General features: G+C 39.1%; 3 protein-coding genes across 4 annotated transcripts in view; 2 read left to right on the top strand and 1 right to left on the bottom strand.

Moving 5' to 3' along the window:
• LOC146464710 (uncharacterized) overlaps positions 1-12,959 on the bottom strand; it is a 23,983-nt gene extending 11,024 nt beyond the window's left edge. The window contains exons 1-15 of one of the 2 annotated variants that reach the window (XM_085129550.1): positions 12,719-12,959; positions 12,327-12,430; positions 10,410-10,484; positions 9,107-9,194; positions 8,356-8,453; positions 7,758-7,857; positions 5,650-5,773; positions 5,074-5,153; positions 4,059-4,489; positions 3,943-3,978; positions 3,362-3,438; positions 3,111-3,209; positions 2,898-3,012; positions 2,014-2,118; positions 322-373 (exon numbers count right to left, since the gene is read on the bottom strand). In XM_085129550.1, coding sequence (XP_084985676.1) covers positions 322-373; positions 2,014-2,118; positions 2,898-3,012; positions 3,111-3,209; positions 3,362-3,438; positions 3,943-3,978; positions 4,059-4,489; positions 5,074-5,153; positions 5,650-5,773; positions 7,758-7,857; positions 8,356-8,453; positions 9,107-9,194; positions 10,410-10,484; positions 12,327-12,430; positions 12,719-12,755 — 1,621 coding nt within the window. In that variant the 5' untranslated portion in view covers positions 12,756-12,959. The remainder of the gene's footprint in view (positions 1-321; positions 374-2,013; positions 2,119-2,897; positions 3,013-3,110; positions 3,210-3,361; positions 3,439-3,942; positions 3,979-4,058; positions 4,490-5,073; positions 5,154-5,649; positions 5,774-7,757; positions 7,858-8,355; positions 8,454-9,106; positions 9,195-10,409; positions 10,485-12,326; positions 12,431-12,718) is intronic. The other variant, XM_085129551.1, reaches the window with a different exon arrangement.
• LOC146464708 (uncharacterized) overlaps positions 8,371-18,160 on the top strand; it is a 22,707-nt gene continuing 12,917 nt past the window's right edge. The window contains exons 1-2 of the mRNA XM_085129555.1: positions 8,371-8,442; positions 11,002-11,048. The gene's annotated coding sequence lies outside the window, so the exon portion shown is untranslated. The remainder of the gene's footprint in view (positions 8,443-11,001; positions 11,049-18,160) is intronic.
• On the top strand, positions 14,385-16,021 carry LOC146464709 (uncharacterized). The gene has a single exon (XM_085129314.1). The coding sequence runs from the start codon at positions 14,648-14,650 to the stop codon at positions 15,914-15,916; it is 1,269 nt and encodes a 422-aa protein (XP_084985440.1). The 5' UTR covers positions 14,385-14,647; the 3' UTR covers positions 15,917-16,021.

Below are 18,160 nucleotides of genomic sequence, written 5' to 3'. Positions count from 1 at the left end.
AGATAAATATTATTACTTCTATGCGTTTAACGTAAACAATTATTTACAAATTTAAGAAAGGATCACTGTACCCGACAAGGGCTTTTGAACGGTTCGATTCGAGACTGTACAATATACAAACATCATACAAAAGCGGGCCACGCTCGAAAATAAACTAACAAGGAAATGTTCCCAGAGATAAAGCAAACTAAGCTATAACTAGATTAAAGTAAGGTCATCCCTTCGTGTATAAAGGGAGACTTTTTAGTAACACTTTGAACTGTGAACTTACAAAGACAAAGATGAAAATAAAATAAATAATATTAAACGTATCGTTCAAACCTTGTACTTCAATCTTCTTTCTTAAATCTTCCGACAGCTTCACGTAATCAACCTGTCAACACACGAGGAAAAGTTAGTATCACGGCGTCTGCTTTATTCTAGTGAACTTGAAAATAAAATTCACGATATATTAGACTACGAGGGACCCAGAATTTGACGTATGACCAACCAGCAACAGAGAAACGGCGGCCGTTTGCAAATGCGGGAATATGGCAGGATGTTTGTCATGGTAAGTACGCTAGATAATGGTTCTTTGCCCCGAATTGACATTAATAGGAATTAGAAATGAATAACCACAGAATGAGACCAAATTATACTTGCAAATCAGAAAATTTCACTCTAAGTAATGATATTCTGGATAAAACATGCATTAAACAAAGAGTGGATGCCGGATCTAACATAAATTTAAAAAACTATAAAATATTCCGAAAGATTTCGAGACAGCGAATTACAATACAATCTTAAACATTCATTTTTTTCACTCCATTTCTTTTTCTCATACGCTCTCGAAAACTACACGTGGTAGGCTGGATTTAAATACAAAACAAACCCTACGGTTCTAGACAGTATATCCTAATCCTCACTGTATATTTCCAAGCATATTCTTGAATGTCGTCAGAAAAGTCCCAGATGTTATGGCAAGAAGGATCGATAAAAAAAAAAACCTTTTACAGAAAAGGCTAGTCAATACAACCTCGTGTAAACGGCGTGGCCAAAATAATCAGTAACAAAATGGCAATAATTGGAAATAAAAAAATTCGCCTAAGCAACGCGATCTTACACTTGAGCACTTATTGTTAAAAGAGAGCTTCACGCTGAGGGTTATTATTTTACTCGGCGGGTCACTTTTATTCCAAGTATAAATATGGCCACGTGGGTGATCATAAACATACCGGTAATATTCTAAAACGGGTTAGGCCGAAGTGCTAACTGTCTCCCTCTTTAACGCTTTGGTGTGAGCGACGAAAACATGGGAGAGCTATCAAAACGATTAATTAATAGGCACTTTCCGAGTTGCTTTGAACCTCACTTACCCAGCGAGCAGAGGCCCTTCGATCTTCTAGGAAGATCGAAGGGCCTCTGCTAGCAGGGTAAACCTCACTAAACCTCACAGGGTAAACTACACTAAATTTTCGTATGAAAAGCTTTGGCACTTAGCCTCGCTTTCAAAATGAGCTTAACAGCAACTCAGAAATGGTCTATTGGCCACGCTTGTTGTTTAAGAAACAACTGCGCACTGCAAAAAGGTACTATCGACACTCAGAAAGTCTCGGGATAAAGTTTTATCGACGTATCACCGCAGAGTTTATTTTGGCAGCCCAACAGGCCCGCTGCGGAGATTTCAGAGGGGCTTTTTTTTTCACGAAAAGGGACCCGAGATACTTTAGCTTCTAATAAAGAACATACTGTAGAAATTCGTGGTGTGTAAAAGTACTGAATCTTTGAGATATGGTCGGAAACTTGATTAAGCTGCTTTGCTAGTGAGATTTAAGATTAAATTTGAAGTATAGCGTTTTCAGATCCGTTGTGCAAAACAATTTCAAAATCGTTATATTATATATAACCATGTTCGCAAAGGCCTTTCTCACTTCTTCGGGTAATAGCTACACGATGCCGCACTCTAGAATAAAACTTGTACTTGAAGAAAAATGGTGACCCATACAACATTGGGTACAAATTTTCTCAACTTACTTCCACGTTGACGTGTGCTGTTGTGGTGATTTTAAGCGCCCGTTGACCAAAGTCCAGCGTGCATCGAGTTTCGTTTAAGTCTCTTAGCAACGGCGAGACACACATCTGTTCAATTAGAAAACAGTTATTAAGTTAGTCGTGAGACACAGCATCGAGTAGACAGAATTGAGAGAATTGCATGGGCACTCACAAATACATCTTATAGTCATCACCTTGCCTTATCCGCTTTTTAGCCAACCCTTTTGACTTAACCATCAATGGTAGGCAAGTGGAATGGACCAAATTTTCTTTAAAATAGCTGCTACTCTAGTTTAAAGGACACTATTCCAACCTACATGCCTTCTGCTGAAGATGGCTACGATGAAAATGGATAGAAACTTAAAAACGTCGGGTTGACATAGTTCATCTATGTACTGGGCGGATGCAGGAGTCACATTTAACAAAACAGCTGATGACCTGACGGGTAGTGCCACAACATTTGGACGGGTAGCAACACCGCTGAACATGGGTACTCTTTCAAAAGCTGTACTTCAGACTTTGCTAAGCATGCTGGGGGGGGGGGGGGGGGGGGAGGTGCAAATTTACCGGTGCCGCTACTCCTGTGATTTTTTATCCAAACCAAAGCAAGTTCTTTCCTTACGTGTGACACAAAATTTAGTCTTACTACATGTAACTTATGACGGCTGTGGCCAATTCGTGTATGATTTAGTCACTTAAATATAATTTTAGCAAAATTTTCACCGAGAACGGGTTAATTCCCATGACACTGCGCCTGTAAAAATTACGTTGCCGATTTTCCATCTTCCCAGAGAAAAACAAAGAGAAGGGTCTGGGAAGAAAGTGGGGCGCGGGATTCCGCCAGAACTGACGAGAACATTTCTTACCACAAAACTTGTTTTGCAGTTTCCACCGAGGCTGTCTTGTAAGAGTCGAGTCAGAGAGGAGTTTCTGTACGGTATGTGAGTTCTCTTGCCTTCAGACAAAGCGTGGATGGTGTTACTGTGGAGCAAAAGAAAGCTATGATGAGATCACTAAAATACCTAAAGGAATTAATAGCAAAACATGGGTGTGTTCATGCACCATCCGCCTTTACCTACCCTAGTTCTAAGAGGGATAGATTGACGTGTTGTAATTCTGAAAGTCTCTCCCCTTCAACTCCAGCTTTCTTTATTCGCTCACTTCCGGCAAGGTCACAGCTGTTTAAGAATAAAACAAACACCAGTAAAAAGAATGAGAAGCCCGTAGATTTTTAAGGAAAGTTGAAAACAGGCTAAAAGAATAATTAATAAGCTGGAATCTTCCGTCGCCTCCCCTACTGACAGTTAATGTTCGTGTAGGAATGACTTACATGTTAAGTCTCCCAGTGATCAGTATATCTTCACGAATCCTAATGTCTTCCAAGAATGATTCGTCGTCCTCATCATCCTGGGTTCAAGAAAAAGATGAGAGTGGAATTTAAATGGGATTCTTCTAGTAACCACTCCTATGCCATGACGATCGTCAAACTACGACGGATCGTAGTAAACTTGCCGAGGATGTTTTTTTTTTACCCACACCATTCACTGATATCGCGTTACTCTCTCAAAACCGAAGCCTCGTTGCAAAAAAGCTTGAGCTACTAGATCTTCAGGGAGGAAAATCACTGAATTAAAAGAGTAATCTTAAAGCGACGCAAGCACAAGCGCAAGCATAAGAGTGCTTACTTCACCGTGAAAAATGGCCTCGATGTAAACATAAGCACAAGACCAAGCGCAAGGATCCAAATTTTTTCCTTTTCTTATGCTTGTGCTTGCGCCTGTGCTTGTGTCGCTGGTGAAAACTAGGCTTAAGGTATTTCCAACGCGTAAGAAACTGAACAAAACTTCGAACGCGATAATACACTGAACTAATTTGCGTTTGTGCTAGGAAAGATGACAAAGCTCACATCACCTCAAACTGCAGAATATCAGGACTCCCAGGACCACTCTGTAAAAGAACAAAAAAGTGCGCAATGAAACAGATGCATGCAACAGTAACGAGTGCTGATACAAAAACTGTCCTCTTACCCAGCCTTCGCTTTCTGTGCCACTCCCCAATAAGGAGTCCATGGAGACCTGCAGGTCACTCCCTTCTGAACCGCTTGGTGAGTTCGGTATGGACACTCCCGACTCCGTGAATCCGCGCGTCATCTCACCTATTGACCAGCGCTTTGGCCGTGCAGCGGGCGGAACTACTGAGATTTCCGGAAGTGACAACAAATGCACACTGTGTCGATGCGTGTCGGATCGTGCTGGAGTGGAGGTCTTGCGGGGAACAAAGTTTTTTGGTCTGGTTGAACCGAGTTTTGGAGACACATCTTTTGTTTTGTTCTCCTCACGAAGGCGGTCTAAACTACTTGTGGATCTTGCTGGCTTGCGTGACAACAAACTGTGTGACGGAGAAAGAGTAGGAGGCGAACCAGACGACAGGAGACTACTTTCACTGGCACTGGAGAGACCTGTAGATGGGATCGAAGATGCAAAGAGATAACAATAAAGATCTATGGTTCAAATCTCTTTAAAAAAAGAACTTGTAGCTGTTCAGTCCAACCACTTTTAGCCAATCAAAACAGTCCAGGTCAGCTCGCAAGGTACCATGACGTTGTGAAGGTGAACCAGCTTTACAGTGCAAGCATATACACTAACAATGTAGTTAGTCCTGCCCAACGCACTGTATCATCCGATTCAAAAGCAACTGCAGTATTAGGGCCGATAGTCACTTTTAAAATGACAAATCAAGCTAAACTCTCTATTGGCCTTCCTTTAGTTATTCGGATTTAATTAATTGGGATAACAAACTTTAACCACCTTTTAAAAAATAAGAACTTTTAAGGACATTGATGCAAAGGAAGAAAAATGTTGTTTCAGGATGCAAACAACGGTTACTTAGTGCGTATATTAATTCTGAAAAAACATTATTAGCATGAAGCCATCTGGGAAGACAAAATACGACATTAAAAGTATCTTGTTTAAATTTCCTCGCTGCACATCCACCAACAAACCCCACGATTGATTACTTTCGAGATATGCCATTATAACCGACCTTCACCTGTTGCAGCAGCTTCTTTCTTGCCACCCTTGGAGCGTGTTCTTTCCACAGTTAGCTGACACACTGAGTGAGATCTGAAGTTAAATCAAACCAATGCGTTAGTTATTCTACAAGGTAAGCCTAGACTACGAGTAATCCCATATTCTCTTTGGGATAATAAGGAACGTAAAACACGCGAGTGCGCGAAAATTACCTCTCACTCTTCGCGCGTCTCCTTGCAGGAGGGGCCGGACACAAGACCACGCCTGGCCTCCGCCGTTTTAGTATTCATTGTTGACGCAACAAGAAAGGGCATCCTGGGAACGTATTTAGCATACGTGGTTTTTGTACTTTTCCCGATTCGTGGTTTTAGTACTATGATTTCCCGATTTTAGTATACGATTCAAGCTAAAACCATCGTTATTGCTGGAAAAACACCCTAGAGTCAGTAAATCGCAGTAAATCGTAAGAGTTTTTTTTGCAATTATGAAGGCGAAGATAACGTCCAAAAAGTTCGAAATTTCAAATCTTGTAATCATTCCCCACACAGTACTAGTACTCCCATATAGCATATGGGACCCACAGTAATACCTGCTAGAAAAGCGGTTCATCCGAGTTTCACCAATGATGAGCTTCTTCTTGCCTAATTTTAGCAAGGCAAGAACTTCTGCAGTATCACGTACAACAAAGATTGAAAGGTTCTCTACGTACACGCCTAGAACACAAGAAACATTGATACCTTCATCAGTTCATTGACTTTACCTGACACGAGCGTATCTGGGTTAACCTCGATCAAACGTAAAAAATCTAGTAAGAAACATCCGCTTTAAAGGTAAGGTTCTCAAAGCTTATAATTTTTTTGTCAGTCTGTGAGTTTACTTAATCATTTTACGATATACTAAAAAAAGTTTCAGGAAGCATAAGGTGAATTAGGTTACCGGGAAAGACACACGGCAGTGCCGAAAAGTCTCCAAATAACTTGATAATTTTTTTCTGTAAATCTTAAAATGAGTTAGTAAACTCAGGGACTCGCAAAGAAACGTCTTATCTTTTAGCTCTCTAAGTGAAAACTTTATCTTTAATGTGCTTTTCCTATTTTTTGGATTTTTACGTTTGACCGTGATTAAGTGTCTGGGTCTGCAGGGCTAAAATGGACACGTGATCGTCTCCAAGTGCGTGTATCTAAGGACGCTTTCCATTTGTCAGAACTGGCCGGCTAATCTCGTACCCAGATCTCAGTCGGTTCGGGAATGTGGAGACCGTGGGAGATCTGGGTACGAGATTACTGGCCGGTCAGACTAGGCAGTTCGCAAAAGGAATGCACGAATTTGAAGGTCTTGTCTTCAATTTTTTTTTAGAATAATGGGTGCCATTTTCGAAATGTTCAAGTGTGAAAACTTCTTTTGTACAACAGTGCCTCTAAAATGACCTACTCTATTAAGTACTCACTGACGATATTGGCTGGCCAGCTCCTGCAAATGGAAATCACTTTAAGTCTCGTTTCAGGGATTTTTCTAGAGTGCGGCATTACAAGCCTCCCTCGCAGATGCTCTTTTGGCTCGTCACGCAATCTTTCGTTGAGGAGGAAAGATTGCGTGACGAACCAAAAGAGCGTCCGAGAGGCAGGCTACGGCGACGGCTACGGCATGATGGGACGGGATTACCAGCGCAAATAGTGGCGTAATCTAGTACCCAGATCGGTCTCTAGTCGAAATTAAAATGGTGGCACGGAAGTTTTATCAAGGAATGCTATGTTCTTTGCGGTTACCAAAATGTTTTGACAACTGAATTCCTTATGCGTGGATGGTTATATTTGACATCGTTCTGTGTCACACCTGAAAACACTACGCTGCAAGGTTAATGTACAATGAAAGCAACTTACGGAAAGCTTCATATTTTACGATATACTTCGTATGTTTGGGATATCAATGGTTTTTGTATGTAGACTATATGTTTGTACTGGACCGCCAGAGGCCAATTTCTGGGATAAAGCCTGCATTTGTTATCTGAAGAGAAGTTGCCACTTGGCTAGCTAATAAGGAACACATCTCTAGCAGTTGCAAGTCAACAGATGCTCATCTGTAAGTAGGTACTCATCTGTATGGACCCTTTAATTACCACAAATTGAACCACAGGTCTTAATAAAGTGGCACCCACCAGGTACTCAACTTTAACTTATCTCTAACAGCCTTAGTATAAATCTACTAGCGTTCTATAACAAATGCCGTTCTCTGATTGGCTACGCTACCCGCTATCTATTCTGTGATAGATAGTGAGTAGCGGTTGTCAACAAAATTCAGCCCGCTTCTTCGCGTTTTCAAAGTGTCCGTGAGGAGGATTTGGATAATTTACTTGTTAAGTTTGAACGACTAGTAGATTTATATGAAAACAATTAGATCATTTGCTCTCGCTTTCTATGCGTGATATCTTGAGCTCATAATCTAATTGTTAAATATGATATGCCATTTTTAGGACTGATCTAAAACAAATTTTAGAAGTTTTTTCAGGGTCCCATCTACAAGAAGTGCATACACACGCATTTCTAAATATAATTTAAAGAAGGATTTTAATCCTTTGGTGTTAAGTAGCTTTAAGTATTAAAAAACCAAAGGGTCTTTAAAAGATGCTACCTCAACGAGTAACACTAAAAACGTTTTACACTATAATTGTAATTAGCTGATTAAGCTGCACTCTAATACCTTTGTTGGGATCTTCTCGCAATACTAAGTCAACTTTGGAGTTAGGATTTAGCAAGTCATATATTTTCTCTTGATAGATCTGGAGATAGGACATATGGACCTAGAAAAAAATATTTTCAGAAATTAACTCTTGAATCACTGGATATCTTTGAAGCTGTTTTCTCAAACACGAGGATTTGAGATGTTAAACTACTCTCTCTATATACACTGTATATAGCTGACTAGCTGTCTCAACTCATAAGTGAATTGACATAAATTACAGTGAAACTAAAAAACCCATGAACACAAGAAATATTTCTGGAATGTTTATTCACATTGCTTGGAAAGAAAACCAATCAGACATGAGATGAAAAAAAAGTAAGCTGTATTCCAAAAATGGTAATTAGTTTTGAAGTTTATGGTTATTTCTTGTGGTTTGATTTTGCCTCTAAACCGGTTGCAGAACAGTCTAAATATTCCAGAAATACAGTAATTCTTAATGTTCACAAGTTAATTAATAATTTTGCTGTAAAAAGGTTCTCCTTAATGTAGTGTGATATCGATGGTAACTGTTTATGTGTTTACGTTGTAGCCATGGCAACTGTTTACATGTTAATACCTTGTAGTCATGGTACTTGTCAAGTTTGATCCTCCTAAACAGTTTTTCAACCACATGGACACAGATGCCATCACTTGACATCACAGTGTGAGTCTTTCCTATATAGAGAATGACATTATTTATAATACTAGTGAATAAAAAAACATACAAAATATATTTTTAACAAACTAGCTGCTGGATCAAGCAATTAAGGTGCATGTAACCCATTATCCCCCTTACAGTAAAATGTTTTAAGTTAATTATTTAACAATAATTATTTCATGAGCACGAGACGCATAGTGCTGAGTTGGTTATAATTTACTCATATCCAACAACAAAAATATAGGTATAAAGATTGCCTGATATTTTGGTTTGGAAAAAACAACTAAAACTTTTTTTCATTCAATGTTGAAAGAAATAATACAGATTGGAGGTGAATGGATCTTGGGACACGTATCTGGCATCCCCTGCAGATTTTACGTCCGGGGGCGGATGACATACCAACTTGGCAAAGGAGAGAGAGCCTGGGATCGAGATTATTGAATCTTTGATTATTACTGGTATATACTATGTAATAATAGTCCTGTGAGTTTGTCTTGTAACTTCTGAAGAAGGTTTGTTTTCCAAACTGAGCTATTGGGCAATCTTACACATTTTTTCCGTTTCTTTATTCAACTTTGTTATTTCTGTCCTTTTTACTGCCGCAAGGATCACTCTTGCCATCTATAATTTATTGCCTCTATGCATTACATTTACACAGATAGGCTCTCACCTGTGCCTGTCTGTCCATATGCCATGAGAGTTCCATTGAATCCTGAGAATACTGCATCAACCAATGGCCTGCCGACAGTATTATAGACCTGGAAAATTTATAAACATAAATGAAAGTAACCGTCAATAATTATTAACTTAAAACAAAATAAATTATAGTTCTTAAAAGTGTGCTACATGTATTACAAGTCAATTCACATAATGAACAGTTCCCAATTAGCTAATTGAGTAGAGCAGTAGAGCAGTACTTTGCACTGGTATCACAAATGTCGATCATCAGGGTTAATGAATCCCATTCCAGCCAGAATTTTTTTCAGGCCCTTTTTTCACAGCTGCTTATGAAAGCTGCATACATTAAACTAAAGCAGTAATATGGTCTCTTTGTGCATTAAATATAACTTCAAATTGTACAGTTCCAGAAAGTATCCATACTCCCCCCATGGAAGGTTTTCCCCCCCATCCCCCAAGGAAATTCCAGTTAAGCTTCATAATTTCCTGCTAAAATTTTGACTTTTAGGACCCCCCTCCCTCTAGAAATTTCCAATGACCTTCCATGGGGGGCGGGGGGGTATGGATTTTTTCTGGAACTGCACAATAACAAAATATCTTGATTTAATCTGAGTGCATGCTCTTTAATTACAACAGAAATATAGACTAATAATAATAATAATAATAATAATAATAATAATAATAATAATAATAATAATAATACAGTCGACTCCCGATAACTCGAACCCTCGCTAACTCGAACCTCGTGCTAACTAGAACCAATTTTCCTTTCCTTTCAGGTCATTTTCTATATATATGTTTACCCTCGATAACTCGAACTCGCGATAAGTCGAACCTTTTTCAATTTCCCTTGAAGGTTCAAGTTATCGGGAGTCGACTGTAATAATAATACTTTATTTATATAGCACGATTTCCAACGATGTCCATTATCGCACTTTACAATTACAGCAAATAAATTTCATTCCACCATACAATATACTGAATTAAAAAAAAGAAAATTACATAAATTTACATATTTAGGTATAATATTTCTAACCTCTAAATGTGGTATTTAATTCTATAGAAAAACTTTTCAAAAAAGTCTAAAAGATTAAAAAGATAATGATAATAATATCAAGTTACCATTTAGTCTTTCCTTTATTAATATGTTGAACATAGATTCTCATAAATATTTGACAAAATTGTGGTTTACATGATACTGACATGTAAAATGCCAGACAGATTTACCGAAATAGTTGAAATGCAGATTTATAACTAAAACAATACTATAGTTTGAAGTTCTGCATGTAACAAACCTCTCCACTGCTTGCTTGAGGGGCAAATATCTTATCAAACTTGTATCTTCTTTCCCGTGAATCATTTAGGGAAACCTTAATTAGGTTAGAAAAATTACATTCAACAATGCTGGAAGCTGTAAACTTTTAAGTACAAAAAGACTCATTCATAACTTAAGCTTTTTGTGCACGAAACAATAATATCAAACACTAAATCTATCTTTTTGTCCAAAATTATTTTACTTGTCTGACCCCCTTCATCCCACCAAATTCCATTTGATTTTATCTCAGACACCCCCACCCCTTCCCACCCCGCCTCCTTACCCCAACTCTCAAAATTTCAATGGCCACTGGACCATCTGGAGTATAAAATTTTCAAGTGTACTCCCACCTAAAGCCAATTAAGTTTGTAATGGCTCACCCCCCCCCCCCCCAAAAAAAAAAAGCTCTTTACAATAGCTCCTTTATAATAATTATTATAAGTACTTCTGATTTCAGCACTTCTACATTGCTCAGTTTACCTAGAAACTCAGTAAGGCATGCCATTAGCATACTGGATTTGAGAACAAAATGCATTCATCTTGACTCATCTGTAGTATTTACTTTTTCACAGGCTATGACTGAGCTACTGGACTTTCTGAATATTTGTCACTCCATCAGGTATAGAATGTAAAATATACATAACATTTGCAAAGTCCAGTCTTTACAGAAATCATCGGCTGATCTCTTGAGTGTCTGTCACCTGATGGGCCTGAATGCAAAGTCTACGAAAACGTTTTGCATAATTTAACACACTAGTGAATTAAAAAAAAAGACAGCAAATATCAACCTTTGGGTCTAAAATTATCCTTGTTTCTTGCAAAGAAATAATATATATCAATAAAGTAAATTCTTGCCTAGCTGATCCCATAGACTATTGGATCATGATTCATCTACTCAGTGCTATATCATAACTAATATATCTTATCCCCCCCTGTTGAAGCGCCTCCCAAACAATCCATTTTGTGGTCAACAAAGGCCTCAATTTCTCACATTCTTTGCATAGTTGATGACTCCTAAAATAATTACTGTCAATTCAGGCAAATTATCAACTACTCATAAAGGATAACGTCTGTATTTCTATTTCGCTTCATGAATAACTGCCAATTAATGTTGAATCCGGAAAAAGGTCCGCAGATGTCTACCGACTGTTACGTGACAATCACGTTGCAAACTTATGTGGTACAAACATTAGAAAATACTAGGTTGTTGACCTTTGCAAACAAGATTCAAACAATTGATAAAACAACTGTTAATTGTTTTATTGTTTTCGTTCCAATATGTCTTAATTAAAAAACCTCCCCAACTTGTTTGTGTCCATAAATTCGATCTCGACTAAACACAACATCGGTTCTAAGTTCTATGTTGTGCGACGAGAAATTAGTCTAGAATTGCGGTAAGAAAACATATTTTTTCTAAGAAAGAAAAAAAACATCGTTCACGAGTTTGCAGGTTGTTTCATTTTTTTTCTTCGTTTTTTAAAGCGATTTGGTATAGAGTCGTAAATAATATTAACACATCTGACAAACTCAAGAACGCGTCGCGACAAACAACCTACATACATAAATCAACCTCTCGCAATTACTGCCCGGGTTGCTGATATTTAGCTTTATATTACAATTGTACTCGCGTTTGAAGTCCATCGAAAAAAATGGTGATTTCATAACGGCTTATCGCCTGATCAAAAAAAAAAAAGGTGTCTACTAAATGAGTTTCTCTAACACAGAATATTTTCAATGCAAACATTTCCAAAAAAGGTGACACCCTCGCGGATGTTTAATCACGGTTAAACAAGATAAACGCGGAAATACAATATCTGAAAAAAGATATCACTGATTTGAGCGGATACAAGAGCCATCCTGAAACATCACGCTATTCGATTAGAAACTTCCTTCTTACCTCGCATCTGGCGGACTCTACATCAACACCGACACTTTCTTGTCTTTTTGATTCTTCAAAAGTCCTTGGTCGCACACGCACATAGACGCGAATTCTGTCGGGTTCTATATTGGACGAGAAATGCGTATCACAGCGTCAAATGACTAGTCACGCGTTTATGTGTAGTCGGTTTCGAATTGTAACAAGCTAAATATTTATATCGCGCGCGTATTGTATTAGCCTTTTGAGGGCGAGTTAGCGGAATTAATAAATCCAAGAACAAAATGCCTTAACATGACAGAACTAAATCCTAATAAAATCCCCAAGTGAATACTGTAAATTTTTCGAGACAACAAATGACCACACAATAGCCAATAGCCGATTGTGAAGCAGCGCCTATGTACTCAACTGACCGCCTTCCCGTGCTCGCGAAGCCTTCTTATCCCTCATCTAGCCTCTGATAAACAAATCCAGTGCTAAAACGACCCGTAATTGGTGTCCGTAAGGCCAGATTTCGATAAATCCATGTCAAACGACGACTGTCTGTGACTAATCTCCGTCGAACTTCATGTCGCCCGCACCTTATGCAAAGTGCGGCTACTTGAGCTAAATTTGGGTACTTATTCAATGATTGATCGTACACGTGACGTTGGCCACCAACCCTGAAATTTATTCCAATATTTTTTTTCCCGTTGATTTGCTACAGCTGTTGTTATTGAGTAGTAAAGCAAGTTTAGAAAGTGTACCCGCAAAAAAGTAAAGCATTGATCCAGCATCACCAGGAGCATTTTTTTTCTCCAAACAGGAGCCTGATGGGCACTCCGCGACTTCATCGTGCGGGAACTTACGACATGAAACTGGCCCGCTTCAGAAATCAGAGTTTTTGAAATAATTAAAATGCAAAAAGAAAACATAAAAGCAAACGCGACAGTCCTTTCTAAGTTGCATTCACTGTATCCGAAGGTATATAACACTTAAGCTTAAGTTTGATAAGCTTTCTGAAACAGTTAGAGACTGCTGTTTTCGTTGATTCCTTGAAATTATATATATTATTTTGTGACATAAAAAACATTTAAAGTATGACATCATTAGAGACTTACATGTACCGAAAAGTTCAGAAAGAAGCTAACTCTTTTATGAGCTTAAGTACTTGCAGTCCGTCAGTTTTATATTTACAGCACCTTCTAATTGTCGGTACTAAGAATAAGCAGCCACAAGCTTTTGATTGAAACAGGAAGATACGACAACATACCCCGTAATGAAAGGGTGTGTAATGTTTGCAACCGTAAAACCATTGAAGACGAAATTCATTTTTTATTAGATTGCCCAAGTTACTCTTCTTTAAGAGATATGTTCTTTTCTAAGATAAAACCTAGCCTTCCATTTACACGACTATTAGAAAAAGAAACTTTACTATCGCATATAATGAACTCAACAGACTATTTTATAAACACTCAATTAATTTCATTTGTTTCCTCGTGCTTCGAATTGAGAGATAAACTTCTCTCCGGAATGATTACTTCTACTGTATGAAAAGTTTAAAATAAGCAAAGACTTCATTTACTTTATTTTATTTTATTTTATTTTAAGTTATCTTAAGAATTAGTTAACGAATCAATAATTAGCTATGAATAGCTTTTGCAATACTGTATTTGTTATAGTCATGCAAATAAAGCTTGTTGTTGTTGTTGTAGTTGTTGTTGTTGGTACAAGTGTTAAAAAAGGCCCCATTAGGGAGGTGATTTGTGGAATAAAACAAGACGATTTAAATTCGTAGGAAAAAAACCCTTACTCGATCTATTAAAGCGCTTGGATGCCATCTTGATTTTTCAACAGCAAACTACTGACTGTACTTCATGAAGGCGTGTGTGCAACGGTTTGTGAAACTGTAAATAAACAAATTAAAAACCACAACAACAACAATAGTCATGCAAACGCCGTAACGGCAGCCACCCTTGAAACCGGTTCCACATCTTGCTGGCGACTGATCTTGTTTACCAGTGCTTTGCACTGTAATTTGACTTGTGCTTGATAATATCTATACAGACTGTGGATATTCGAAATCGAAAATGACCTTCTAATGATTATTTTCTCCACTAGAAAGTGTGGTTTTCATTATTTTATTTGTCCATCATGCGCGCGCATATATATACTCGTGAGATCACTTTCGAACTTGGCATTGCGCGCGCTAAGCATTCGTTGCGCGAGTACGTAATCGGCTTCATCACGTTGTCATGGAAATAGCTAACGGTTTTAAAAAGACAGGTTGTTTTAGAAGCTGCAAGCTCCATTGTTGCGAAACAAACACATTGTTACATTTGAATTGTTGATATTCTCAGACAATGCCAAACTTGACGACATCAAAGAACAAACACAATGATTCAATTACCAGCAAATCTTCACAGAGGAATGGATCGGCGTCGCAATCGAAAGGAGAAGAGAAAAGATCGACGCATGAAAACATTCAGGCTCTGAAAAAATCTACAGAACGGAATGATTCGACACATCACTCCACTCCAAAATGCAAAACTAAAACTCCGGAATTTTCATCTCCTGCATCGCCGATTGAAAAAAACATAAAATGCTCCTCACCGCAATCTACGGATTCACCAAGTCCAGGGAATTTCCAACCCTTCACTATGGATCCAATGAGCCAAACATTTCTCCGTATGCCTCACATGTATCACAGCCTTCAAGCGCAGCTACAACAGAGAAACTCACCCAAAGTGAAGCGGCCAATGAATGCATTTATGATCTGGGCGCGGCTGTATCGATCGACGATCGCGAAACGGTTTCCGAGCGCGAACAATGCGGAGATCAGCGTCAAGCTGGGCGAAATATGGAACGACTTGTCCACGGAGCAACAGCGGCCGTACTTTGACGAAGCTTCTCAATTAAAGGAAAAGCACAGAACGGAGCATCCCAACTGGGTCTATCAACCAAGACCATCTAAGAGGAGACTAACTTATATGACGGCAAATAGTCCAGGCGCGATGCACCCTTACGGCTATCATCGTGTCAATCACAGTCCACTGTCAGAAAACAGTAGCCTTCCACTTTCTCCTCATGATCAAGCCGTGCATGAACGTGCAAACTCATCGTTACGCTTCCAACCACGGAATCTTAAAGAAGCTTTCAACATGACAAATTCGCATCGAGGTTCTTCAAATGCGATCAGATTCAACGACAGCTCGCGTGCTACGGGATTTCCTTCAGCCATGGAGCACAGTCTTTTTGCAAACGAGGATCGGAACGCCGTGCGCGGCAAAGAAAACGCCAGCGCGAAAGAACAAGAACAGGCTGTAGATTGGCTGAAAGATGATGCGGCAAAATTTGAAGAAGAACATCTAGCCGCACGACGTGCACGGGAAAACTGCATTGTCAACGATGCTATGCTGCCAACTGTCAATCAAGTGAATGATGAACAAGAACAAGTGGCCAAGATTAAGCAGGAATTGGATAGCGATGGTTGTGATCTGGATAGGTACCTTGCTGGGCTGGATGAAACGATAAAAGAGAGCCTTGAGAAGCTAAATGACGTACCTGACGAGCTGGACTTGCTGGATGACGAAAGCATGGACATGTTAAGTGACATAGAAGACGATGACTAACTGTACTGTTAGAATATAAAGCCAATCAATGAATCTCAAATGATGTGTGATCGTTTGTATTTCCAGTAAAAATATGAATCGCAAATTAAAGAATTGATCATTTCACTCTCCTGGTGTGATAAATTCATTGAGATCTAAGTCGTAGGTTATGATCTCGAGATAGATATGATTATGGAGTCAGATGGTTGATGTGGGCTGGTACCAAACATCGAAATCCTTGGGTTGGAAAACAGAGACTGGAAAGTGGGCGGGAAGCAGAGTAGGGACCCGTTTCTCGAAAGTCCCGGTAACGTATAAGTGACTTTGGTGATAAATGTTTCTTAACAGAAGTCAATTTTTGTTAGCTTTGAATACTAAATTTTAAAATCTTACGACTATGAAAAAATTGGCCTAGTACCATGCCTGCATAATCATTGCATGTGTAGTCGGCAAAAAAAAAAAAAAAAATTTAAAAATATACTTATCAGGCCCGGTAATCAAGTTACCAGGGGCCCGTTTCCCGAAAGTCCCGGTAACTTACCGGGCCCGATAAGTGTCTGGTAATAAATGTTTCTCAACAGAAGTCAATTTTGGTTAGCTTTGAATACTAAATTTTAAAATCTTATAATTCTATAGCCAAGTACCATGCATGTAATCACTATGTAATCGGCGACAAAGCATTTAAACATAAACTTATCGGGCCCGGTAAGTTACCGGAACTTTCGAGGAACGGCCCTTGGGACTTTCGAGAAACGGGCCCGAACCAGGATGAAGGGACGAACTCTTGTACTCACCCTCGCGCATTTGGGCCTCGCAACTGGCGGTCAAGACTATCAATCTAGTAATCAGCAGCAGACTAGATTTGAAGGTAGTACTTTGGCCAATTCTTGGAGGTTATAACTTAATATTTCGGTGTATGTTTTTTTTGCTTATTTTGACGCAAGTCGTTTAAATTTCCAAATATTATAACGAAACCACCAGCCGGACTACGAACCGAACTCTTTAGGATCACCAGTTGATTGTGGTCAAAACTTTGATGATTGGGTCAGCCGGTAGTCGTTTGCCTAATGACCTCAAATGCTTCTCACTTTGAAACTATAAAAAGACGGGTTTGTTTAAGAAAGAAAACTAGTTTTCAAAAAGCGCAACTGACCGCTCTCTATCGCTTCTTAATATCATTCCACTGGGGCTCATAAATTCAAACAGAGACAGTATTTATTTAGAAAAGTTAGAGTCGTCAGTTGGATTGAGTGGGTGGGTGAGATCTAATATGGACCGATGCTAACGTCCGATCTCACCCCATAGAATTGTAAACCGCCATGAGACTTGGTGATAATTATGAGCGGTATACGAGAATTTCATTCATTTGGTTCTAAAGGGTGAAACACTTGGACCTAGCAGTATGAACAGACGCAAAGAAACTTCGGAGGCGTTCTTTTGGGGCTATTCTGGAATTGGGAGTACACGGAGTATAGGCTATTCATATTCTCTTGGGACCTATTCTCTCGCAGAACGAACAGAACAGCATTTTGTTCATTATCGGCTTGATAGCAGAACGAACGGAATACAGTTCACTGAGAAAAAGATGAATTGCGTTTTTTTGGGAACTGTTTTCGAGATCATGGAAACCAAGGTCCAAGCTTGCGCTCGCGCCTCCGGCATCCAGGGTTCTTACATCTGATTGGCCACTTGCGACTAGTCCCTGGACAACTCACTTGTAGAGTTTACACGAAGGGACGGGTCGCATGGCTTTGTCCCTTGAATTCACGCGACAAGTCGAAGGGGCCAAAATTTGACTTATAGTTCTTCGTAGACTACAATGAGATTTAGCCGGCTATGTCTACACTATGCTGGATAGCATTCAGTTATACTCTTGTGATAAATACTCCGGCCTGGTTGAACAGAAGCGGCCCAAAACCTCCGCTATCTTTCCACTAGAATCCAATCCTCGCTCTTTGTTGACTTCCGTTTCGGTTCGATTCTCTGTTCACACTACTCAAGAAAGTGTCACGAAAACCTATCAGATATGTGACGATTCATTTTCAAGACCGAAGGAGCGCAGCATCACTTCAGTACAAAACTTGATCGATCGATCCGAAATCGGCGTTTTCAGTGTGAACGAAAGCCCTATATGACAAGTTTTTGGTGCCGACACGAGAGGTATCCGGTATAATGTAGACATTGCCTGATTAATAGCAGGTATAAAATTGGCCAAACAAAAATATCCGCATAATTAGCATACCGTACTGAAATTTGTAGAGACAC

Source organism: Pavona decussata, unplaced genomic scaffold (genome assembly GCF_977016875.1).
Source record: "Pavona decussata unplaced genomic scaffold, jaPavDecu1.1 SCAFFOLD_161, whole genome shotgun sequence".
NCBI lineage: Eukaryota > Metazoa > Cnidaria > Anthozoa > Scleractinia > Agariciidae > Pavona > Pavona decussata.
The sequence above is the reverse complement of the archived record's forward strand: the minus strand, read 5'-3'. Positions and strand labels throughout refer to the sequence as shown.